The 22,915-nt window shown below is 40.5% G+C and overlaps 6 protein-coding genes and 1 long non-coding RNA gene across 7 annotated transcripts; 5 read left to right on the forward strand and 2 right to left on the reverse strand.

Annotated features, from left to right (window-relative positions):
- Positions 1-790: 790 nt before the first annotated feature.
- Positions 791-1,315, reverse strand: LOC147644422 (uncharacterized). Its single transcript, XR_015270721.1, has 2 exons — positions 1,118-1,315; positions 791-1,053 (listed from the first exon to the last, which is right to left on the reverse strand). It is a non-coding gene; the product is annotated as an uncharacterized LOC147644422 (long non-coding RNA).
- LOC110180310 (uncharacterized) lies at positions 970-1,629 on the forward strand. Its single transcript, XM_020947969.2, has 2 exons — positions 970-1,070; positions 1,134-1,629. The coding sequence occupies exons 1-2, from the start codon at positions 970-972 to the stop codon at positions 1,234-1,236; spliced, it is 204 nt and encodes a 67-aa protein (XP_020803628.1). The 3' UTR covers positions 1,237-1,629.
- A 158-nt stretch (positions 1,630-1,787) lies between these two features.
- LOC110177662 (lipopolysaccharide-induced tumor necrosis factor-alpha factor homolog) lies at positions 1,788-3,302 on the forward strand. The gene is made up of 3 exons (XM_020944485.2): positions 1,788-2,047; positions 2,242-2,377; positions 2,466-3,302. The coding sequence occupies exons 1-3, from the start codon at positions 1,906-1,908 to the stop codon at positions 2,569-2,571; spliced, it is 384 nt and encodes a 127-aa protein (XP_020800144.1). The 5' UTR covers positions 1,788-1,905; the 3' UTR covers positions 2,572-3,302.
- On the forward strand, positions 2,466-4,530 carry LOC110177655 (uncharacterized). Its single transcript, XM_020944471.2, has 2 exons — positions 2,466-3,198; positions 4,320-4,530. The coding sequence occupies exons 1-2, from the start codon at positions 2,858-2,860 to the stop codon at positions 4,423-4,425; spliced, it is 447 nt and encodes a 148-aa protein (XP_020800130.2). The 5' UTR covers positions 2,466-2,857; the 3' UTR covers positions 4,426-4,530.
- Positions 4,531-5,066: 536 nt separating this feature from the next.
- Positions 5,067-6,821, reverse strand: LOC110181221 (uncharacterized). Its single transcript, XM_086828994.1, has 2 exons — positions 6,158-6,821; positions 5,067-6,094 (listed from the first exon to the last, which is right to left on the reverse strand). Exons 1-2 carry the CDS (start codon positions 6,683-6,685, stop codon positions 5,459-5,461), a joined length of 1,164 nt encoding a protein of 387 aa, XP_086685120.1. The 5' UTR covers positions 6,686-6,821; the 3' UTR covers positions 5,067-5,458.
- A 422-nt stretch (positions 6,822-7,243) lies between these two features.
- LOC110177712 (lipopolysaccharide-induced tumor necrosis factor-alpha factor homolog) lies at positions 7,244-9,605 on the forward strand. Its single transcript, XM_020944556.2, has 3 exons — positions 7,244-7,947; positions 8,032-8,161; positions 9,239-9,605. The coding sequence occupies exons 1-3, from the start codon at positions 7,686-7,688 to the stop codon at positions 9,351-9,353; spliced, it is 507 nt and encodes a 168-aa protein (XP_020800215.2). The 5' UTR covers positions 7,244-7,685; the 3' UTR covers positions 9,354-9,605.
- Positions 9,606-9,822: 217 nt separating this feature from the next.
- RYBP (ring and YY1 binding protein) lies at positions 9,823-12,371 on the forward strand. Its single transcript, XM_020942550.2, has 2 exons — positions 9,823-10,337; positions 10,638-12,371. The coding sequence occupies exons 1-2, from the start codon at positions 10,199-10,201 to the stop codon at positions 10,949-10,951; spliced, it is 453 nt and encodes a 150-aa protein (XP_020798209.1). The 5' UTR covers positions 9,823-10,198; the 3' UTR covers positions 10,952-12,371.
- The last annotated feature ends 10,544 nt before the right edge of the window (positions 12,372-22,915 follow it).

The following is a 22,915-nucleotide window of genomic DNA, read 5'->3' on the forward strand; positions in this document are numbered from 1 at the left end:
ATTGCAGCTCTCTAAGTTGTTTTGGCAAACCTGTGGAGAACTAAACATATGAGCTAGGAGATTTATTTATAATTTAAATCAAAATTGTGATTAAAAAAATAATATAGTTAATATATAATGTTTTCAATGTGTGTATTGTATTTAATCTTAATTAATTAAAAATAAATTGAATTTGTAAGATTAAATATATGTAAATAAAGATTTAAAAAACTTTTTTTCTTAAACCTTTTTAAATCATTTATAATATACGCCTTTGTAAGTTTTATACCATAATTAAAAATTATTTAAAATACATATTGCAATTGTCATTTTATTAAAAAATTATAAATTTAGCATGAAGAGTTTCTTTATTTTACTCACACTAAATATACATACATATGTACATGTGATTCCCCAGATTCAACAGAATTGCTAAGCAAATTGCATGTTTAGCACAATTGCAGATGTTCAAATGCAACAGAAAACTAAATTTAATTACCCCGTTCTCCAGAGAATTCCAGATTATATTCTAACAATATTATTATTATGTATAAGGCTGCCTCTATTTGTAAACTATTACATTTTTGCATCTGCTCCACAATATATAAGTTTGATAAAGTCGACGATTAATAATTCATCATTGACTTTATCAAAGATGAGGAGCAGAAGTAATAATGTAAATTTACTAAAAATGTGTAATAGTTTACAAATAAATGTAAGCTTATATATACTAATAATATTAGAAAAATGGAATTTATATCTTAATTAATAATGTAATTTCCAGAAGGAGCTTTCTATAGGAAACGATATATAGTATAGAATATATTTTTCAAGAGCGATGCCCCGTAGCATCTGCATTCATTTCGCTCTCGACTGCGTTTATTGCAACATAAAGCTTTTATGATTCATACGTATGACAAACTATATATAGTTTGAAGAAGAGAATTGATATCAGTGCGTAAACAGAGCTTGCAACAATAAGAAGTTGCAATGTTGGAGAACTGCAGCTGTCCAAACTGCAATGCGAGGTCCTTGATCCGCAAAAGATACTTGACTATATCTCGCATGAAGAAGCTTAAGATGGATTTAGCGTGAGTAATAAGAGTAATAATAATGCATAATTAATTTTTAATTTAACCTGCAATTCCTTTTAGAGCTATCTTCTTCTGTCGTCTGTATTGTCCTGTGGGCATGTACAAAATAGTGTTTAGATGTCCTTCCTGCGGCTGGAAGGGCGATCAGGAAGCATTGTACTGAAATTTGTCGTTCAGTAACATCAACAAATACAGACAACAATTACACTATCAGCTTTTAATCAGCTGTTGCATTTGTTTTTGTTTGTTGATTACTCAAAAGTTGTAAGTCAAAACAATGTTAAAATGAGAGCGAACTTTGGGCCTCTTAAGCTTTGAGCTTTACAGAGAGAAATAATTAGACTTGTAAAAGGAAATTTGTACATTTAAATACTATGTAACATGAGTAATAATATATAAAGAATTTTGTAAAAAAGAATAGAGGAAATCAGAATCAGACAATGTAATTAAATAAATATATACTTTAATATGACAATATTTATATAAATTAATAAATTACCAAACGTGTCATGCTATCTAAAAAATAAGTAAATAAAGATTTTCACTTAATAATATATTTCTGTAGTTTTTTACACTTTCATTTTTATTTGGTAATTGAGTTGTTCAACCTGGTAAGTAGCTACGTAAACAGTATATACTATAGTTTTGTATTGTTGATTGTATAGATAAGCCGAAAAGCTGAATCTTGAGTAGAGCTTTTGTTGCCAGCAACACACAGCAGCAGCAGCAGCAATGTTGCAACTACAATAGCAACAGCAAAAGCAGCAGCAATTTGTGACGAAAGTTCGAGGCCCGGCCTCAGTTTCGGTTAGTCATCGGTTTGCTAGAGAAGATGCAGTACAACCAACCGCCGGCGGGTCCGACGGGCTATCCCTATCAATCGCCACCACCGAGCTACGAGCAGGTGGTGCATGTCCAGGCGCCAGTTCGAGTGGTTCATGGCGGAGTACCACCTCCAGTGGTGATCATACAACGTGGGTTTGACATATACTATAATATACATATGATATATATGTAAATAAACTAAAAAAGGCTGAAATTGATTTAGTTTATTAAGCAGAAAATGTTCTTTAGACAAATATGAGCCAGGCTTTAAGACTATACATTTTCCTATTTAAGACAGTTACTTCCAGTTACTTCCCTGTCTAATAATTATTCCAATTTACAGACCAATCTGGACCACCCGTTGGACCCGATCCCAGCTTCGTCATGTGCCCGCACTGTCATGTCCAGAAGCTTACCCGCGTGGAGTACTCGCCCAGCGTGAAAACCCACTGCATGGCCGCCCTCATCTGCTTTGTGGGGTAAGATATGGAGAGTCTGGAGATCTTGGCATCTCCTATCAGTTCTTCACCTTATCTAATCGAGAGCGGAAATATCCCCCAAAAACAGCCTCTGGTGTTGCGTCTGTTTACCTTATTGCTGGCCCAGTTGCATGAATGCGAATCACTTTTGCGGCAACTGCAACAAGTTCGTGGGCGTCTACAGCAGCGATTAGCATGGTTTCCTCGGAGTAAACACAACCAAGCCAAAGACGAACACGAACCCGAACCTCATCGAACCCATCGAACCCATCACCACCTTCATACAAATACCAATCATCGGGAATGCGAACATTTTTGATCGAGTGTCGAACCAAATTCGCTCCGCAGCAGGTAAACAGTTGGTCTGCGGCGAGCTTTGGGCTTTACTTTGATAAGAACAATAACGCGATACGGGCGTTTACGGCATTCCCTTGAGTCATTTTCCAACGCTTCACACACCCAGAAACTACCACTGACAATATGGAGAAAGTGTATCCGGCTGCACCCTTGGAGGCGCCCAAGGGCTCTGGAGATGTGGAGGCCACCTCTGCCTCGCCGGAGCATCAGCACCTGCTGTCGCCACCTGCACCGCCGAGCTACGATCAGGCCACAGCCACACCGGCAGAAACCACCGGACCGGGAGAGGGATCTACTCCAGCAACCACCACCCACCACACAGTGGTGGTGGTGCCCAGTTCACCCTACGGCCCGGAACCCATGGATATCCAGTGTCCGTATTGCCACAACCATGTCCGGACCCGGATCTCCTACAAGCCCAACTCGCGCACCCATCTGATAGCCTTGCTTTTGTGCCTCTTCCAGTGAGTAACTCAGCTATCGCATATTGTTTTCCAGAAACACTGAAGAAAATAGTACGAAGGATTTGAGGGTTTATTTAAATTAAATATTAAATGAAAATATAACCCATATATAAAGTTAATCTTTGGGAAGTAGAGTTTTCACCATTAACATCTTATGAATTAATGATTTTTAGGTTAGTTAATTTTTCTTAATACTAGTAAGAGAGAAAACTAACTTCAGGGTAGCCAAAATTCGTATACCCTTATAGTTAGATATTGCCTAAAATTTTTGTTTGCAAAGACATAGCTAGATTAACTCGGCTGATCATGCTGATCAAAAATACATGTAAATGGTTTATAGAATCGGAAATGTTACGAACTTCTTGCTTAAATTATAATACCCTCTGCAAGGCTAAAAAAAATGACAGAAATTGCCTATTAATCTTTAAAATTATTAAATTAAATAGAAATTTTGTTCTTTACTTAAATTCCTACCAATGGCCAGTGTAATTCCGTTGAACAAATTGTGTGTTTACCTTTAGACATAAGTTCGTTGGAAGTTCGATAATTAACGTGATTGATATAAATAAAGCCGATATGGCAAACAATAGAGGTATTTTTGTCATTTGATTACCGGCCTTGTTCTGTATTTCACAGAATTTTATTGAAATTGGAAATTTGAGTAGGAGATATGATTTATTATTTTATTTCTTACAATTTCAACATAAGAGACTTCTACAATATGGAGTGTAGCACAAGAAGGGAGGTATACTGTTCAGAGAAAACATAATCAGTTAACAAAAACGTCTATTCTAAATAGTACTACAAATACTACTATAAATATTCTTCAATATTATTATCTGTGCAGAACTATGTAAAGTAACTAGATATCTAATATTAGTGTAAATTGAAGTAATAAGAAACTATTTATAGTTCTATAAAGTAAAGTTTAAACTCTAGAGCTCTGGAAAAGTTAAAATTCCTTCATTTTCAATTTGAAAATTCTAATTGGGTATATATTAATTGCTGCTAAATTATTTATTATTTGTATTAATCCTTATCATTAAGCCCATGAGTGTTTTTTCTCGGTGTATTACCAATTTCCTCTATGACTAATCTCTACTTTATCATTCCGATTACAGGTTGTACTGCTGCGTGTGCCTTCCATACTGCATTTCCAGTTGCATGAACACGAATCACTACTGTGGCATGTGCGATCATTACCTGGGCACATACGATCGCAAGTGAGCTGCGAAGGAGGGTTTCGGCATCGTCTCGTCGCTCCATTCATGTTTACACATTTTCTTGTAATTAGTTAATAAATGGCCTGCGAACAAGCATATTGCACAGGCATCAGCTCCAGTGTTTCGTATTTAAGGAAGGATTAGGAAATGAAATATTGTTTTTAATGAATCATGAATTTAGTTTTGTTTGTCAAAACAATGCGAATGCTTTTAATGGATTCTTATCTAAAAAACAAGGGGACTCAGCTGAATTGACTTTTGGGAAAATAAATAAGTTGAACTTATTAACAAATCAAAAACTTTATCGAACCGAAATATGCGTAATTTTATAACTCATTATAAATTTCTAATCAAATAAAGTAATAACGTCAAAATATTATATATACCATAAATATACACATTTTAATGGTGTTCTGATAAAATTTGATAAAAATGTTATAATTTTAGGGTGAAGAGAAACCACAAAGGAGGCGGCGAATAATTAAAATTTTCCATATTGCCTTAAAAGAGACTTAAATAACGGATTGTAATTTAGGTTTTTTAAAAGCTATAGTCAATTTTACTTACCTGTCTCTGATTTATTTGCACTTATCTGTTTATTATTTATGTATTACTAAAGTTGGCAAACTGTAAAAAACAAAAGCCTAAAGAAATAATATAATATTTTTATTGGCATGCTTGCAAAACGGTTGCAAAAATACAGGGAATACAGTATGGAATATTAAATTAATACTTCAGATCTTTCAGATCTTATAAACTTGGCTATAACTCTTAAGGATTGACTTCTCCGCGAATGCCTCTGAGTTCGAGAACGCCAAAGTTGCAGTATAAGGTAGACATCAAGAGTTAGGGATATCAGAAGACCCAAAAGGATCAGGGTATTCCATGTGGTCCATTTCAGAGATGTGGGAATCTCTTGCGTAACTTGATGTGCTCCAGTATCGGAAATTGCAGCCTGCTCGATAGGATTTTTCAAAGGTTCATGCTCGCAATGAGGCTGCAGGGAATCCTGTTCTAAAACATGAACACCAGCCTCCTCAAAGTACCTTGTGATCTTGCAAAAACTGTCGTAATGCGATAGGGTTATCATAGAGGGCTACCTCCTTGAGGCCTCGGTGGTGATTGCAAAAGAGATCCGCTCGAAAGTGACTGATGAGGTTGCCCTGCAGATACAGATACTGAAGATTTTCCACCACGCCAAAGGTATGCGCCTCTATGCCATGTATCCTGTTGTAGGACACGTCCAAGTGGGTGAGACCAGAGGACAGCAGTGGTGAGTCCTGGTGCAGATGCTCCAGTCGATTGTGGGACAGGTTCACAAACTTTAGATTAGGCAGAAGAAAGACCCCATCGGAATAGTGAGACCGGGAAACTGGCAACTCCGTGACGAGGTTTTGAGAAAAATCAAGGACTTGAAGTCTCCACATGCCCATAACCAGTTCGGAAATGTCATAGGTATCCAGACTATTGTCATGTAGATCCAGCTCCGTGACAGTGGCCTTCTTTTCCAGTCGTACATACTCCAGCTTATTGTGTGGTGCCTGCAATTTGCTAACTTCATCCAAAACCTCCAGTTCAGTTAGTTTGTTATTATTCAAGATTATTGTCTGGGCACTGAAGAGCTCCAAGGTCGTGTATCTGCCAGAACTACGCAAATCCAGGAGAACGAGATTCTTCAGAACGATAAAAGTTGAAAGCCACAGCACGAGAAAGGGATTACCCCTGAGTAGTAACACCTCCAGCTTTGGATTGCCAGAAAACATTGTTGTCGCCAGACCTATTAAATTATTTGCACTTAAGTCCAGATGTCGCAGCTCCGGCAGAGGACTAAACACACTTCCATTCAAAAGGTCCAATTGGTTTTGGTTTAAAGCTAGCATCCATAGTCGAGAGAGTCCCACGAAGGTGTCAAAGGAAATATCTCTTATGTAGTTATCCTGCAGCTCGAGTATCTTCAAATGAGGCAACTTGGCAAACTGCTTTCTTCTCAATTTATAAATGGTTCCGGCTCGCAACTGCAGAACACTGAGATTGGTAACCCCATCGAAATCTATCGCTGCAAGCTTATTTACCGTGCACTGCCTTAAAGCCAAGGTATGGAGGCCAGTTGGGAGCTCCTTCTCGGTCAGGTTACTGCATCTGTCTAAGTGGGTTTCCCTGCGATCGGTACCGGTTTTCTCAGTGTAATTCTCATCCATATTTGCTGATTCTATGCTTCCAGCAAAGACAGTTAGCACCAGCAGAAGATTTGGTAAGAAATCCATTTATATTGTATTTATATTTGACCTTTTGCGGTTATTTTACTGATCTAACTAATCCGGAAGGCTTGAAAGTATCTCAGCTTTGCGCTGAAAGCTCTCATAAATTCTCTTACAAGATTAATTTAGAAAAACACATCAATCTCAGTTGATGTCCAAGCGTTCTTGCAATAAAAGACAGCTGTTCTGGGTACTATATATATATAGTATTAGTTTCATAGCATTAAGCTTTAAAAAGATCGGGTTAGATCAGTCGGAAAAGCTGCGTTTTCTTTTCAAATTCAAAACTCTTTCCAAGCCTTCTTAATTTGGAGTTAAGGTGTCTCAGTTTATACATCCGCCAAAGGCTAACAAAACTTTAAGGAATCTACCAACCAGGGTAAGCTAAAACAAAAGTATATATTTCAATTTCAATGAAAAGATGTAAACTTAAGCCTTATTTTTTCCCCCTTTCAATCAGATATTATTTTCAAGGTCTCTTGAAAAACATTGCAATTATTTACGCGCCACTTTACCTCATTTTTAGATACTCATTTTTATATGTATCTCTAACTCTATCTGTAGCCAAACTTATATCGGACATCCTCTTCTCGTACGTGAGATAAGTTGGACAAACAACGATCTGCTTTGTGTGCCTAAAGATAAAGCTCTGAAAACAGACAATCCCAAAGATACTTTCAGTTTTGCAACGCCAAGTGATTGCTCAACCTGCGCAGAGCTTTTCCCAAGCTCGCTCCGATCGCCGAGTTTGAAAAACTTGTTGAATCCGAATCCGAATCTGGGTCTGAATCCGAACCCATTGGCAGTTGCGAGCGGCGAGCGAAGTGCAAAAGACGCCGAACCGAGTTGTAAATACGCAAAGTAAACAAAACCGGAATCTCTTACTCATTACAAACAGAAGTTCGAACAAAAAAAACCCAAAAAAACATAACCTGAACCTTGCACTCGACGAGGGTTTCTTGAAGTAGTTTTATTTAAAGTTTGGAGTCTGTTCCACCCGAGCAAGATGGACCAGAAGCGAGCCATGTTGTATCCCCAGGTGGATTTCAACTCCCCGAGTGCCCCATCGCCAACGCCGCCACCAACTCGGGAGTTACTCCATCCCATGGGCCTGCCCGTGGAGGCTCCTCCGTCCTACGATGTGGCAGTGGCCGTTCCAGCTCCGGTGGTGCCCGCCGTTCCAATGGTTGCCCCACCAGCGCAGCCAGTTATTGTGGTGGAGCCGACAGGCCCACCACAGCTGCCGCCTACAGTGGTGCAGACACCAGGTGTGTGTGTGTGTGTGTGTGTGTGTGTGTGTGTGTGCAATTACTATCAAAATAATGAACTTACGTCATTCTGAGTAATTGCAGATGCCCTGAATCTGGGTCCAAATAGAAGCAGAGTTCTGTGCCCCGCCTGTGGAGCCCAGAAAACCACCAGAATGACCTTTACTGCCAACAATAGGACGCACATGGGAGCAGGGCTGCTCTGTCTAGTCGGGTGAGTAATAATGGAAGATAACCCCAACGAAATATACATATATAGAGTCTACTGGAACAATCATCAATTAGCATTATTATCAATAGAGTTCAGAATTAGTCATAAATTAAATAGATTAATAGTTGAGATTAATCTATAATGATGATTTATAATTCTTTAGATGGGAGAAGTCTTTTGTTTTTTAAGAGCTTATGGTTTAATTATTTGGTAAATTTATTTGTAATTCTTAATGAGGGAATTAATAGGAAAATAAATGCATAGCAGATACTAGATACTAGGGCTGATCCCTCCTTTAGCTTCTGTATAAATAATATAATTGTCATGGTTAAGACTTACCGCAGTAGAGGAAACACTCTTATTCTGCTTCGTCATTGTTTGTTGACTCCAATTAGGCTTGTCATGGTTTCAGCAACGTCATCTTCTTCCTGGTTATCCAAATGTATTGCATTGGTCAGGTCACTTGCACTGTCACTATCACCACCGAAGTAAACACCAGGTACCCCCTGCACTGACTGATGCGAGCGCGCCTTCGGTGCCTGTATTTATAGTCCCCGAGCAAAGAGAATAGCAGAGAACTGAGAGCGAGAGCGAGCGGCAGCGTTAGAGTTAGAGGCAGAGAATTAGAGAGAGAGAGAGAGAGAGAGAGAGAGACTGACTGAGGCAGCGCCAGTGCCTGTGTTTATAGTCCCCGAGCAAAGAGAATAGCAGAGCGAGAGAGAGAGCGTTAGAGATTTAGAGTTACAGGCAGAGAATTAGAGAGAAAGAGCAAGCTATTCAGGCAAATGGATGGACAGAGGGACGTGGCTGTTGATGCTGATCATAAATGCTGGTCGGAAATAACTTCTCAATGCGTTGCAAAAACATAATTATAATGCCTACTAACTAATTAAAATAATTACTACATATAATTTTAAATATGTTTAAACGGTTAAATACATCTTTAATTTATTTTTAAAATCGTATAACCATTTTATAAACATTTGAAATTTTTCTTATGACTCACCTCACATAAATTTTAATATTTATTTGGCATCTAAATATTTTATTAATTCTACAAATAATATTTAATATTTTCAGCTGGTGCTGCTGTGCTTGTTTTGTTCCCTATTGCATGAATAGTTGCCGCACTGCCAACCATTATTGTCGGAAATGCAACACTTTCCTGGGTTCCTACACGCCAAAGGGAAGATGATGAGAACAAGACTAAGATAAGATGTGATCTGGTGGTTAGATAAAATATTAAGACACAAAGGAAAAAACATATTTACACACGCAAATCAGCTGATGCTTGTCACCGCGTAAATTAAGATTGTACAGTAGCAATTGGCTTAAAAAAAAATTCAAAGCAAATAAGAGAAACTAAAGCTAAAAAAAGAATTTAACAAAGTCTATTCATTTCCTTAGTTTCTCTTAATAAATAATCACTATAATAAACATAAACAAAGGCATCTGCTTACCTTCGTGTATGGCCTTTAGCCTCCTAATAAAAATACAATGCGTGGGTGAAGTCAACGCTTCCAAAAAAAAAAAAAAAGCAGCAACTAAAGTCAAAGAGAAACTTGATTGATTTCAAATAAGGTTTTTCGCGCCTTTGCAGAGCTGCCAGATCAATTAAATCTTGATGCTTACCAACACTATTCGAGACCAACTATCGATATATCGATAGCCGGTTATTAAATACTCACGCGATATGGCAATACTGCTGCAGCCAAAAAGACAATTGCAGAAAGTTTTTTTCACAACAAAAAGCCACCGAAAACGCTGAAATTAGGCAACCAAATGTTTGCGAAAAGCGCTACAAACCTCCACTGAGCCACCGTCGAGCGTGCGTCCGTGTGTGCGTGTGTCTGTGTGGGCGTGGGAGCAACACAGCAGCACAACAACAGCAGGAGCAGCAGAGCCCAGGCAGCGCAGCAGGCAGAGTGGCACCAGCGGCGGCAGGGGAAAACACGTAAAGGAAAAACTCTCTTTCGGCATACAGCTGCAAAACCGCGAGCCCCGCCGAACGGAAAGCGCCTGCCCTCCCCCTAACGAAATATGGACAAGAAATCCTCGCCGGTGCGAAGACAAAAGCGGCAGGCGAAGGTGATCGAGGAGAACTTGTGGGACTGCAGCGTTTGCACCTACAGAAACTCGGCGGAGGCCTTCAAGTGTCGCATGTGCGACGTGCGGAAAGGTGAGTGACCTCGATTCACCCGCAGTCCCCGTCGTTCCGGTTTTCCTTATCGCCAATCTATCTCTGTGTGTGGCAAATTCCATTGATTTCGTTACGGATTTTAAGTGTTTGCAAGAATTTGATGGGTAAAAGATGACTCGAATGAGTTAGATTTAAAGGGAATTCATTTAAAAACACTAGATAGAAGTGCGTTTGAATCATAAACTTTATCTAATTGTCATAAAATTGAAGCCTGGAACCTTCCTGATTTATTTTCTATTAAAAAGAAACCCCAATCTAACTTGTATCCTTGTTTCCCAGGCACCTCCACACGCAAGCCGCGCCTGAACTCAGCGCTAGTCGCCCAGCAGGCCGCCACATTGCCGGGAGCCAGTGGCAATATGCCCAATGGGAAGTCCGCCTCGGGATCGCGACATGGCAGCGGGCATGACAGGCAGCGACATAAACGTTATCCGGCCCGTTTGAAGAACGTGGATCGATCGACGGCGCAAACACGCGAGGTGACGGTCAATTCGGTGACCGTGTTCATCACAGAGTACAAGGCCAAGCCAGTGAGCAGCCGGCGGGAGTCCAGCGAACAGAGCTTCAGCGAGAGCAACGATAGCCGGAGCTAGAGGGGGGAACATCCTTGGCCTCGGCCCCCCAGCCGCAGGCAGAGCTCTGTGGATCCGAGTCCTGCTGCTCTACGGTCCCCGGTTCCGGTTTCGGTCTCGGTTCCCTGTTACAAATTGTAAATTCTAAGTGTTAGGCCCCCGGCGCAAAACGGAAACAATTGTAAATCGAAATCCATATAAGTTATCAAGTATTAGGCCACGTTCAAAGCAGCAGCAGCAGTAGCAGCATGCGCCAAGCCACGCCCCTCAAAAACGTTCATGACTTCCAGCCAAGGCCAAGAATCAAAGCGAAGCGAAGCGACGAGTCGATTGCATTTACACGACGCTCTCCAGAATCCAATCTTTGAAATGCGCTAGAAACCCTGTACATACCGATGCAAAATGAGTTCCCCTCCCTGAATATCTCTGTCTCTTATGGTAATTTTAGTTGTAATTGTAATCCAGCTACTGTAATTCTAATTGTAATTCTAAATCCTAATTTATTGATGAGAAAGGCAACTCTATATATAACCGCCGTGTACATGTCCAACAAAGATATCATTTGTTTCGTAAGTGTCGAATTAAAATATGGTTTACCTAAGTGCAAGCTAATCTCAATGTTCCCACTAGCAGCGACACCCAACTCCGAATGGTTTGTGTAACTTATAGTTTATAATCTATATATATATATTTTTTTTTCGCTACTACCTACTAGACAATGCTGCTTGACAACGAAGAATGAAGTGAATGAAAGAATGAGAGTACGAGGTGAAGAGAGCCTTGCTTGGTTGTAGACAATTTGCTAATTTTAATTTGTTTATACACAAGACTGATTAAGCGTTACCAAGCCCGAGTCCGACTTTCATTTGGTTTTCACACGAGGAGTTGATCCAAGCTAAACAAAAGCAAAAAATAACAAGTAAAACAAAAACAATAGACGAATACTCGAACTCGCAGAAAGTGAATTTTGTACTTAGCAGAGCTTAAAGGCTCTTCCACCATAGAAATAATTACTTAGCAAACAAAACAAACAGATTTTTGATATGAACGATTGTATTTAATATTGGATAAATGATATAATGGTTTATAATGTGCTTGATATTTGTATTTTGAGATAGATTATTTAGCCACACACACACACACACACCTACACGAGGTCACCTAATACACACAATACTCGAAACTGCCGACTGTAGTCAATGAAATAACTTCCAATAGACACACCAAACTTCAGAGTGGATTATTAACATTAAACATTAACAATTAATATCAACAGTTTGCATTAATCAGCAGCAACAAAAAACGGAAAACTTAAGCTAACGCAATTAAAGCAGCCACCCCCCAAACCACAGATAGTTAAAACTTGAATTCAAATTGTAAAGCATCAACTTTTAAAGCATTATAAAATACATTAAATAAATTTCGAAAATGCTATTCCAAATCGTTGTCTTCCCTCTCTGCCAGAGTTGAGTTTAATTCTTTTTATTTGCGCTTATCCAACTTGCTAAACTTTCTGCTGGCTGCCAACTTTTATTTTTGATTCTTTTTATGGCTGACATTCGGCTTAAAGTTTAAAGGTCTTTAAAGAGCAAGGGAGCAAGCAAGGCGAGCCACCCTCGCTGGGGTGCCAGCACATCCTTCCACCCACCAGGACCACCCACGCATTTCCCTTTCCCCCCCTCTGTCTCTACGAATATATGTATATTGTATGTGTGTGCGAGTTCTGCTTGGATGGGGGGCGACATCATCTGTATCTGTAGCTGAGTATCTGCTTACGCGTGCTCCCAGCCTCGTATTTTTCGGGCCTCAGATCACACCAGGAGAAGAACGGAGCCACTGTCTCTGGTCGATGGCTACGCCTTTGGCAGCTGCCTCAACTTTTCGCACACAGACGGAGCCGGAGACGGAGCACATCGCACGCTTCGCAAATAAATTACAAATTGTTTCGTTCCAGCTATGCGCTGCCACAGTCCAACTCCTTTACAATCAACCCCCGGTTGTTGCAACGCAATATGTTCAAAAATACGCAGTTCTTTCCATATAACTTGTGCAAATAGTTTACATTTCAAACGATTGCAGTTTGACTTTGGGCTTAAATAGTCATAAAGTGAGTTTAAAGCTTATGTAAATTAGTAAAAGATTATAGGAAAAATTCAGTACTTCAATTTGTTGTGAACAACATTGTTAGGAGTTAATTAGGTCTAACTTATAAACATTATTAGACTTTTATGGTATTATAATTTTAGTCAGAAGCTTGAAATGCAGTGAAGGAGTCATTTCCGACCCTATAAATCATATATGTTCTTGATCAGAGTCAACAGCCGAGTCGATCTAGCTATGTCCGGCAAAGAGAACAAATTTATCAATTTTTTTCATAACTTTTGGCAAAAATTTTAATTTTTTTAAATTGTAAATTGAGTATGAGTATTAAAAACTAGCATAAAAACGCTTTCCAAATTGAAATAAACGCAATTTTGGCTTAGTTACGATTGATTTCCAACTCGATTCCATGATATGGGAACTCGGGTATACGAAATTTATTTATATTTATACCTATTTAACTTTGTGGTTAAAAAAAACATTAGAAAAAAGGTTTTCGTTCGAAACAAATTTTTAAAAACTAAAGATGAGGGAACTAAATTAAGGGTCCAAAGGTTAGTTTTCATAATAAGTATGACCGGGTGCCGACAAAAAAAGAATAATAACCCTGATGATTCTAGAAAATATTCAAGAAAATAGTTACATTAACATAAGAACTCCATAAAAACTCAATCTTCTTGAGGTTAATTCCTTAAATTCAAGCTCCACTGTCCTTACACACAGACACAAAGCAAATTCCTTCCCCCGCGAAAAGCTCACACAATTCGTTTCAGACTTCTAGCCCCGACGTTCGGAATATCTCCCGTTCGTATTTTCTCTAAAATGTTAAAATTCGCAGGACCTCCCACCCGAGCTGCGCCCCTGCCTTCCATCCATTTTGCCCCACAGGCAGCAGGAGCAGCAGCAGCAGCAGGACCTGCGTTATCAGCGCCACACTCTGTGCTCTTATCTTCCATGTGCGCTTCGTTCTCGTGGCTCCTGCTCCTGCTCCTGCTCCGGCTCCAGCTCGGGCAGCTCCTCGTCCTTTTTGCCATTCGTCCTTCGTGGCCCACCCCGCCTTCTTATCCGTTTGTTTGTCCGTGCTTCCGCCTCATCTGTGCGACCGTCCGCACATCCTGTGCCACCCAACGCCCTTCCTACCCATCCTTGGTCCTTGTGTGTAGTTGGAAATTCTCGTTTTGCTTGGGCTAAATACAAAAAAAAAGAGAGAAGAAAAATAAAATAAAGAAAGAAAGAAAGGACGAAAGGCGTTGCAGTATTTGGAAAATGTTGAAACTCCTTGCGGCTACCGGGCATTGCATTTGCTTTCACATGACGCATACGCCGCGTTGTCCGGCCCCGAGGATCGCCTGGCCAAGAAGGAAGCGCTGAGCTGGATTAGAGGTGTGTGTGGGTGTGTGGGTAGATGGCACTGGTAATCCCCGCAAGTAACTTGAGCACTTTATGGCACAGCCCGCACGTGTATGCCAATCGCAACGTGGATGCGAGTGTGAGTTTATCTAACACCAAAACATGGAGCGGGGCAAATCCCTGCTTAAAGCTGCGATATCTCTCAGGTTTTAAACACTCTTCAGGCCTTTGCCATTTTAATTACATTAAAAAGTTTTTGCTGGCATTAAATAAATTGGAGCCCTAGATGAAGATGAACACGAGAAGAAGGCGAAGGCGAAGTCGAAGTCGAAGAACGGCCAACTTATGTCACTTTGATCCTTGCGAGTTAGAGTTACTTTTGGGCCAACTCATGCGCGAGACAATGGGAGGACAACTACCCTCGGTGTGTACAAAGAGTAGTATCCTGCCATCCTGCCAGCCGGTCTCATCCCCCGTGGTAATCAAGTTCAGTCTTTAAAATTGAAATTCCAGCATTAGGCAAGGAATGTGGACCAATGTAAAACACACACAATCTATCCTGGCAAAGGGTTGGAAATTAGAGGAAACTGGGAGGAAGAAGGGTGACGACCCAGAGGGCGGGGCTGGGGGCGCTTATCTGTTTCAAATGTGCCACAGCACGTCGAATTTTATGCACCAAGAAATTATTATTCATCACCCATTAGCGTCTGTGCAAATAAATCATTGGAAATTCGAATTAAACTGCTGGATATATTCAAATTAAATTGAAAGGACTTTAAGATAGTATTTTGGGTAGGTTATAAAACAAGTTATTAACTCTAAAAAGAATAAATTATGTGTATTATAATTACATATATATTAGATTCTATTAAAAAATCATATCCTTTCACATAAAGCATTTTGAGTTCGTTTACAAACTCTTTTATTTCAATACAGAAAACACCTTCGTTGAATATACGTTAAACTTGGCTTAAAACTCCTCTTTACTAGGCCTTACAAAATAGTTTTCTTAATGGTTCCAGACACTATATAAAATAAACAAACATTACAATAAAATTCCTAACCCAAACCTGCCCCATTTAAGGTCTAACTCCCCATATTCCCTCCTTTAATTAAAGTTGAAAATTAAAGTTTCTTTTGCAAGGAATGTACAAACAATCGCAGTGTCACTGCCGCCACTGCCACCCCCTTGGGTCTCTGCCCCTCGCCTTGGACGTCCCTGCCCCCGTTTGGGCCGTCAGCTTCATTGTGTTTATTTCTCATGTTAAAATCAAATTCCCGCGTGTGCAATTTTTCATTTGGCCCAAGAGCCGGGAGTCCCGAGCCCAAGCCCAAGCCCAAGCCCAGCGGAGAAATGAAAAGGAAGTGGAAAAATGTGTAAAGGTGCGTGTGCCGGGGAAAAAGTAGGAAAAGCCAAAGCTTAGGGAAAAGGACGATGGCGGGGGAGGGCGTAAGTTAGCGGCATGCTTGGGGGTGGCGCTGTTTTTTAAGGGGGTGCGATTGCTCCACTGCTGCTGGTTCTTCCGGCGTGCTGTCTGACGTCAGGTGGATTCGAAGTCAGCTTAAAGAAGCGAACTTTTTGCCTACGAAAAGTTTTGTGCCGCCGCCAGCTTCAATTCTTTCGTTTTTCAGTTTCATTTTTGGCCATCCCGAGAGCTGCATTTCGGGGTAACATTTTCGATACCTGTCGGCATGTGTCGAGTACCAAGAGGCATTCAACACATCCCGCCCTCCCATGGCATCCCTCCATGCTGGGCCCTCGCCTCTCGATTCCTCCTCCTTGGCGCCCGCATAACTTGCGCTCTAAACAAAACAAAAATGCGTTGGCAAAAGCGTAGGACCCGGGGACAGACCAAGAGAGACAGCTCCATGGCTCCTCGGCAGGATGGGGCAGGCGGTGGCAATGGAGCAGGACTAAAGGTGGCAGGAGCAGAGACAGAGGCAGAGGCAGAGGCAGAGACAGAGGCAGAGGCAGAGGCAAAGGCAGCTGGCTGACTACGATGGCGATGGTGATGGCGACACTGGCAACAGCAAAGGCAACGTTAGTAAAGATTACACTATGTCCAAGGGAAGGTACATCTAAATTGTCAGTGAAGAAGAAAGTAGAACAAAAAATACAAGCGAGTATGAGAAAATTCATTTTAAAACGATCTTTAAAGATTAAATAGATTTGGATTAATAAATTATAATAATAAACAAAGAATCTACAAATCTATGAACAAATTTAGTAAAAAGAAATGAAACTATAGTTATAGTTATAGGAATTATAGGATAATTTCGATATTTTTATATGACAATTTCTTCGACAAATCAAAATTTAAAAACTCTATAACTAAGCCAAAAAAGCATTCATTTTAATTCAGACAGCAGTCCTATGTTAGTTTTTATTACTCAATATAAAACTTAATTTGTTTTCAAATTTTAAAGATAGAACCCCTTATAAAATATTTTAAAAATTGTTGGTAAAATTTTGTTTTGCCTGAGATGGCTAGATTGACTCTGCTGATCTAGAATATATATGCTTTATAGGTTATAGGGTCTACTGTGACTCCTGACAGAGTTACAAGCTTCTGACTAAAATGATAATATTCTAACATATAACATATATACAATATATATTATAACATTGCGAGGTAAAAATAATAATAGTAATACCTGTGGAGTAGTCTTCTCTTAACTTGTTTATAATATAATTTTCCAACTCTTTTCATAAATATTTATTTTAAGTGCATAACCTAATATTAACCAGAATTAAAATTTAAAGTATTATGATATCAGAAATAGTTGTAAACAAAAACTAAATAGTCTATATCTTATCAGCAAACATTTTCTACTGGTAGATATAGAAAGCTGATACCCAGCTATCTTGTATAAACATAATTATTATGATAATTATAAGTGTATAAATTATATTTTATAGATAACTAATTTATAAACCAGAAATCCCTCAAATGAAATGAAATACAAACTATAAATCCCATAACAATCGATATATTTCATTAAAAGCCTTTTCAAAAGTAAGAGTATTTGGAGAAGAGTGTCCTGATTAAGGCCACTAAGCTGTTCCATCCTGCCTGGCTGCTTGCTGCTCTGGCTGAAAGGACAGCGACAGGCCGCCGAGGACGAGGACCAAGGAGAGTGCGAAGAAGAGCGACGGCAAGGCTGAGGGGGGGGGAGCCTGACTTGCGCTTGGGCTTTTGGGGGGTGTGGAGAATGGGGGAGTGGAGAATTTGAGAAGAAAGGCGGTGAGGGAAGGGGGGGCTGAGAGGCAGACACGACACACCAAGTGTACAATAGCTTTAAGCTTAAACTCTCGCACACTTGCACGCACACACGCTCACAACCCCCGCCGCACACTCACACACAAATACCCCCCCCCCTGTCACTACACTCACACATTTGGGCATGGGCAGTGGCGTATTTAAAAGGGGACGGTCTTTGGGGGCTGAAATAAATCTTATTTAAGTTATTTAATATTAGTTGAAATAATATATTTTGAGGGGATTAATTACAAACAAATCTATATATTTAAATTTATAAATTAAAGCTTAGTTTTTTCACACACAGTTTTTACCTACTTTTCTGACTTTTAAAAAGTAGAGACTAATTAACAAATAATTAAACAGTAATCTCAGCCATTACTCACTCTGGTTATTTACATTTCAAATGAAATATTAAGGCCCCCCTTATTCCCAACCCAGTCTACGCCCCTGAACCTTACATATATTTGGGAATACAGGGCCACGAGCAACTGGAGAGAAAAAACAATATTTTTGTTGTTTCTGCCCATGCTGTGCGTGAGCCGAGAAACCGGAGAAGTGGAGAAACGGAGACGCAGCCTTGGGGCGAAGTTCGTCTGCTGCTTCATGGTGCAATCGAGGGGGGAGGTGGGGGTCGTCGTCCACGATCGGTGGGGCACCCTGTATTTGCAGCTGCTGACGGGGAAGAAAATTCACGGACGAACGCTATGTGTCCAAGTCCAAGAAAGAAAAATACTTGCCAGGCGACAGCACAGCACAAACAGCCAGCAAAAAAATTCAAAAAGAGATATCCCAGGGCTGCAGCAGTTCTTGAATGTTTATATATTTTTATATATGTATACTTGTAGATATATCCAATACCCGAGCAAATATTGGACTAACATTGACACCCGCCAAGGTCCCCGCCACAAGAACACCAGCTGAACCAACTCCAACCCAAGGGGGGTCGTATTTATGGAGCGAATTCTAAAATTATCAAGCGGGGGAATCCACGGAACCACGAAACCTATTAGGGGAAGTTCCCAGATTCTTCACATCGCCAAAAAGCCCCAGAAAAGCGTTGGAGAAATTGAGAAATAGCTTAGTAAATTAAACACAAATTAAGTTCTGAAAAGAACATTACAAATAAATAGCTTTAAAGCCTTTCGAAAGCAGTTTAAATTTTCATACTCTCTGTTTTTTCTTCAACTTTTTGCATAGTTTTTATTATATGATTGATTACCCCACAGGACGTAAAATTCGATCCATCATGAACTGCAATATTTTGGGACAACTTTGACCATCGCTCAGCTCCCCAAAAATGGGTCATTCGGAAAGCGGCGAAGCAGCGCCTATCTGTGATCATAGCCAAAGTGTGTAGCTTTATCAGTGAACACCGAAAATTAAATGATATTTTTTGGTTTGTACAGCTGACGGATCTCTGATAAGAAAGAACCGCTCTACCTCCGGGAATAGCTAGACCAGAGAAGAAAATGATACGACTATGAAATACCCGGGAATTGGTGATCAGTTGAAAAGAAGGGTAATAAGGTGTTTAGGAAACATTTCAATGATTACTTAAGACCATTTTTGGGTTGAAAATCTATTTAACTTTCTGCGAACCTGGAATAAAACCTCTTGGTATTAGTATATATAACCAGATATACTCGGCTGCTGATGTTTTTTAAATCTTTAGGCAGTATACATACACTATCTTAAGATTGTGCTAATTATAGGTATTTAGTTGATATACTTTTTGCTTCTGGAAATATATAGAATTCCCTTAGAGGTCTAAAAACACAATCAATGCTGACTTCGGTTACTCTTTCACCTCTCCATAAGCTTACTTTATCCCCAAACTCCACATTTGCCAGATATACAACTCCAAGTACATCCTGTGAAACCTTCCTAAACTCTATATAGAATATCGCAAATGCAACCCTGGCAGAATGGAGCAAAATGGAGGGAAGGCGGCGGCAACGAAAGCAAGGCAAAGCAAGGCAAGGCAGCCAGGCAGCAAGGCGGCCAGGCAAGACGGCCACCAGGCTGGGCCAGCTCCAGCTACAGCTACAGCTCCAGCAATAGCTATGGCTATATGGCTGCGGATACATCTACAGCTACAGAGAGCAGCTACAACTACAACGGCAAAGGCAACAGCGACAGCAACAACAACAACGGGCACGGCTCCAAGGGAGCACGGCAAGCGGGAACACAGAGCGGGGGGCGCAGCGCCCATTTGAGGCAGCCAGCAAGTATCAAGTTCGTCGCCACAGCGTCGAGCGTTTGACATTTCCCCATACTTGATGGCGCGCCGCCCCGAAAAGTATCGTCGAATCGATGAAATTCAACACAGGCAGGCGGCAGATAAAAGAACCCGCTACTTTATGGCGCGTCCGCCACCAAAATGCGCCGTATAAATGTGGCCAGAACAGGCATTGGCAACGAATTCCATACTTGCTGGCGGCGATCGCTCCGCCAAGTAGAAGGAAATTCGAGTGGACGTTGCAGAGCTCGGCCAAAGGGATACTTGCTGGGGCGAATTTCCCCCCACCAACTTCGCTCGTCGCTACCCAAGTGGTGGGTAGCTGAGAGCGACAGCAAGAGAGAGGGAGCACTGCTGCTGCCTCTCTCCCAAGAGAGAGCGAGAGCGAGAGAGTGTTGTGTGGGGTTATTTGTGTTTGAGAGAGAGAGAGCAGTATCTGTGAGGGCGCCTGCTGAATGTATCTCTCAGTTGCTGAATGAGCTTGAAATACGTTTTGAAAATACAACGGTTGTTGGGATTTTGAGGGCGGCCAAAAGGGTTAATAAAATCTTGAAAAATATTATAAAAATTAATATTAAATAACAAATAAATGTAGGTATTAAAAATACAATATAAACTTGGGAAATACTTAATTTTCTTAGCTTTTTCCAAATGTAAAAGGTTTTATTATTATTAAATAAAAACCTAAAGAATTAATTATAAATATAACCCTATAACATTTCCCCAAAATGTATATTTTTTCATAAATTTTTAAGGACTTTTAATGCTGCATTTGAAAACCCACATTTAAATAACCATTGCCTACTTTGTGGGGCAGGCGTGAGATAATCAAACATGGCCATTATATCTACACGCACACTAGCAACACACACAGCACACACAGAACACACACACACACAGCAGATGCAGACACATGCCACACAGTGCACTGCATGCACATTTCATGCATTTCCTTTGTACAGAGGCCAACTTATCAAGTTTCCTGTCCACCAAAATCCAGCATTCCCCCGGAAAACACACGCACAACACGCCCCGCCGCCCATCATTAAGCATATACAATATATTCCGGCCATGTACAACGGCAGCAATAGCCTGCAACTCCATCAAAGGCTGATGCAGCGGCAGCAACATCAGCAACAGCAACAGCAGCAGCAGCAGCAGCAACGTGCAACATCGCCATCAGCAATTCCGATTCCGATTCCGATTGCATTTTTGTTGCACGCACATAATTTTTGTGTGGCTGTGGATAATGCTTTGGTTACATTTGATTTGCCCGCCTATATACATTTTTATGCAACACAAATACACCCTATAACTTGGCTAGCCACAGGATGCTATCATTCTGTACCTCAATTGCCGTTTAAGTTGTTTCCGAAAAAGATATTTCCGAAAAAGATACCAAGTTATCTTAATAACTTAATTATATTAGGGAAAACTTGGTCTTGACTTTAGAATAATATTATTTACCTATATTCCTACCTATATTTGAGAATATATTTATATTTTTAATATCAAGAGTATCTAAAATTGGCCTAAAAGAACATCCCAACCATAGGCAGTTCTCTCTTTCCGATGATTATTCTGCGGTTTTAAGGGAAGTGCTATCCTGTCTCCTGGCTGCGGTGGCCAACAGTTTTTACTTATTTACATGCTTTTCACAATTTTTTGCATTTGTTGCAACACATTTTAATATTCATTTCGGGCGTGGCAATGTCCAGCCTTTGCAATTAACAGGAGCGTGGAGGCATGGAGGCATGGAGCGGGTTAAGTTAAGGATTGGGGCAGGGTGGAGCAAGGGGGTGGGGGGAGGGAGTTAAAAACAAGTCGCAAAGATCCTAAGGCGGATCAACCTGGCTGGCAGGCGAGCAGGTGGCTGACACAGAAACCCGGCTGCCAGTGAAGCCAAGCAACAGGCACTATGCAACACACCAACAGCAGCAACAACAGCAGCAACAGCAGCAGCAACAGCAACAGCAACATGCAACAACAACAATGGCTATTGCTGGACAACTCTTGACATGCATATGCAAAGGTCTTTTCCCAGGTTGTGCGGCTCACAATCAATTGGAGAGACCTTCGCTCGCTTCTCGCTTTGGGAACCCGCCAAAATGCAAATGACGACAACAGCAGCAGCAGCAACAACACCAAACAGCAACAGCAGCAACAACAACTGGCGAGAACGAGAACTTTGACGAAGCCTTTGATGTGCGCCGTTGTCATTGTGGGTTAAGTCAGCCACTGCTGCTGCTGCCCCTTCACCCCAACCTTCTTCTCACCTTTCAGACCCGTATACTATATATATATATATTAAAGCCTTATATAGCCCATATGGCACGCAATCTCGTACAATCAATATTTGCGAGCAAGTCCAAGTCCAGGCGAAAGCCGGTCGCTGTCCAGGTCACAACAGGCTGAGATGCCGGAAGTCGTTGTCACATCAATGGCGACAAAGCACTTCCGCTTCTCTATTCCCAGCTCTGTTCGCCCAAAAGGACAAAAGGATGCTGCCAGCCACTCAGAGAAAAGAGGAGTTAAGGATTATATAGAATACTGAGAATATATAAGTAAATCTATGATGAATTTCAACTTGAAAGCTCATGTTTATGCATTAACCTTCTCCCAAAACAGGGTCATTTAGCTCTAACTAACAATTACTTGATCATTTTACATCTGTAATTGTTATGGCTTACTTAGTTATGTTTAGTTTATTACTAAATAATTTATAAGCTTTTTTAATAGCTTCCCCATAGATAATAAATATTCATTAGTATATTGTTAAGAGATAAAACGAAATGAAGGAATTATAAAGATGATTTCGGGTATGAGTAACTCAGGGTATTCGCTCTATTTATACCTTTAAATTTCCCTCAGTGTATCACTCCTCTTGGAACCGAAGATCCTTTGAAATACCTTCATCTTCTGTGCAGAACCAGGCCAAATTCTACTCCTCCTCGGCGGCGCATGTCAAGACCTCGTGATGTGGCAAAACCGAGGAAGAGGGGATTCACCCTGGCAAACCAAAAAGCGTGTTGA

This window comes from Drosophila serrata, unplaced genomic scaffold (genome assembly GCF_035046125.1).
Source record: "Drosophila serrata isolate PLE 108 unplaced genomic scaffold, ASM3504612v1 contig_184, whole genome shotgun sequence".
Lineage (NCBI taxonomy): Eukaryota > Metazoa > Arthropoda > Insecta > Diptera > Drosophilidae > Drosophila > Drosophila serrata.

Excerpts from the sequence above, each read along its gene's own strand:
- RYBP (XM_020942550.2), top strand. The coding sequence starts at position 10,199 with ATGGACAAGAAATCCTCGCCGGTGCGAAGACAAAAGCGGCAGGCGAAG. Across the intron at positions 10,338-10,637 it reads CATGTGCGACGTGCGGAAAG|GCACCTCCACACGCAAGCCG; the intron begins GTGAGTGACCTC and ends CTTGTTTCCCAG.
- LOC110177712 (XM_020944556.2), top strand. The coding sequence starts at position 7,686 with ATGGACCAGAAGCGAGCCATGTTGTATCCCCAGGTGGATTTCAACTCC. Across the intron at positions 7,948-8,031 it reads TACAGTGGTGCAGACACCAG|ATGCCCTGAATCTGGGTCCA; the intron begins GTGTGTGTGTGT and ends GAGTAATTGCAG. Across the intron at positions 8,162-9,238 it reads GGGCTGCTCTGTCTAGTCGG|CTGGTGCTGCTGTGCTTGTT; the intron begins GTGAGTAATAAT and ends TAATATTTTCAG.
- LOC110181221 (XM_086828994.1), bottom strand. The coding sequence starts at position 6,685 with ATGGATTTCTTACCAAATCTTCTGCTGGTGCTAACTGTCTTTGCTGGA. Across the intron at positions 6,095-6,157 it reads CTGGCAATCCAAAGCTGGAG|AATCTCGTTCTCCTGGATTT; the intron begins GTGTTACTACTC and ends ATCGTTCTGAAG.
- LOC110177662 (XM_020944485.2), top strand. The coding sequence starts at position 1,906 with ATGCAGTACAACCAACCGCCGGCGGGTCCGACGGGCTATCCCTATCAA. Across the intron at positions 2,048-2,241 it reads TCCAGTGGTGATCATACAAC|ACCAATCTGGACCACCCGTT; the intron begins GTGGGTTTGACA and ends TCCAATTTACAG. Across the intron at positions 2,378-2,465 it reads GCCCTCATCTGCTTTGTGGG|CCTCTGGTGTTGCGTCTGTT; the intron begins GTAAGATATGGA and ends CCCCAAAAACAG.
- LOC110177655 (XM_020944471.2), top strand. The coding sequence starts at position 2,858 with ATGGAGAAAGTGTATCCGGCTGCACCCTTGGAGGCGCCCAAGGGCTCT. Across the intron at positions 3,199-4,319 it reads TTGCTTTTGTGCCTCTTCCA|GTTGTACTGCTGCGTGTGCC; the intron begins GTGAGTAACTCA and ends TTCCGATTACAG.
- LOC110180310 (XM_020947969.2), top strand. The coding sequence starts at position 970 with ATGTTGGAGAACTGCAGCTGTCCAAACTGCAATGCGAGGTCCTTGATC. Across the intron at positions 1,071-1,133 it reads AAGCTTAAGATGGATTTAGC|AGCTATCTTCTTCTGTCGTC; the intron begins GTGAGTAATAAG and ends AATTCCTTTTAG.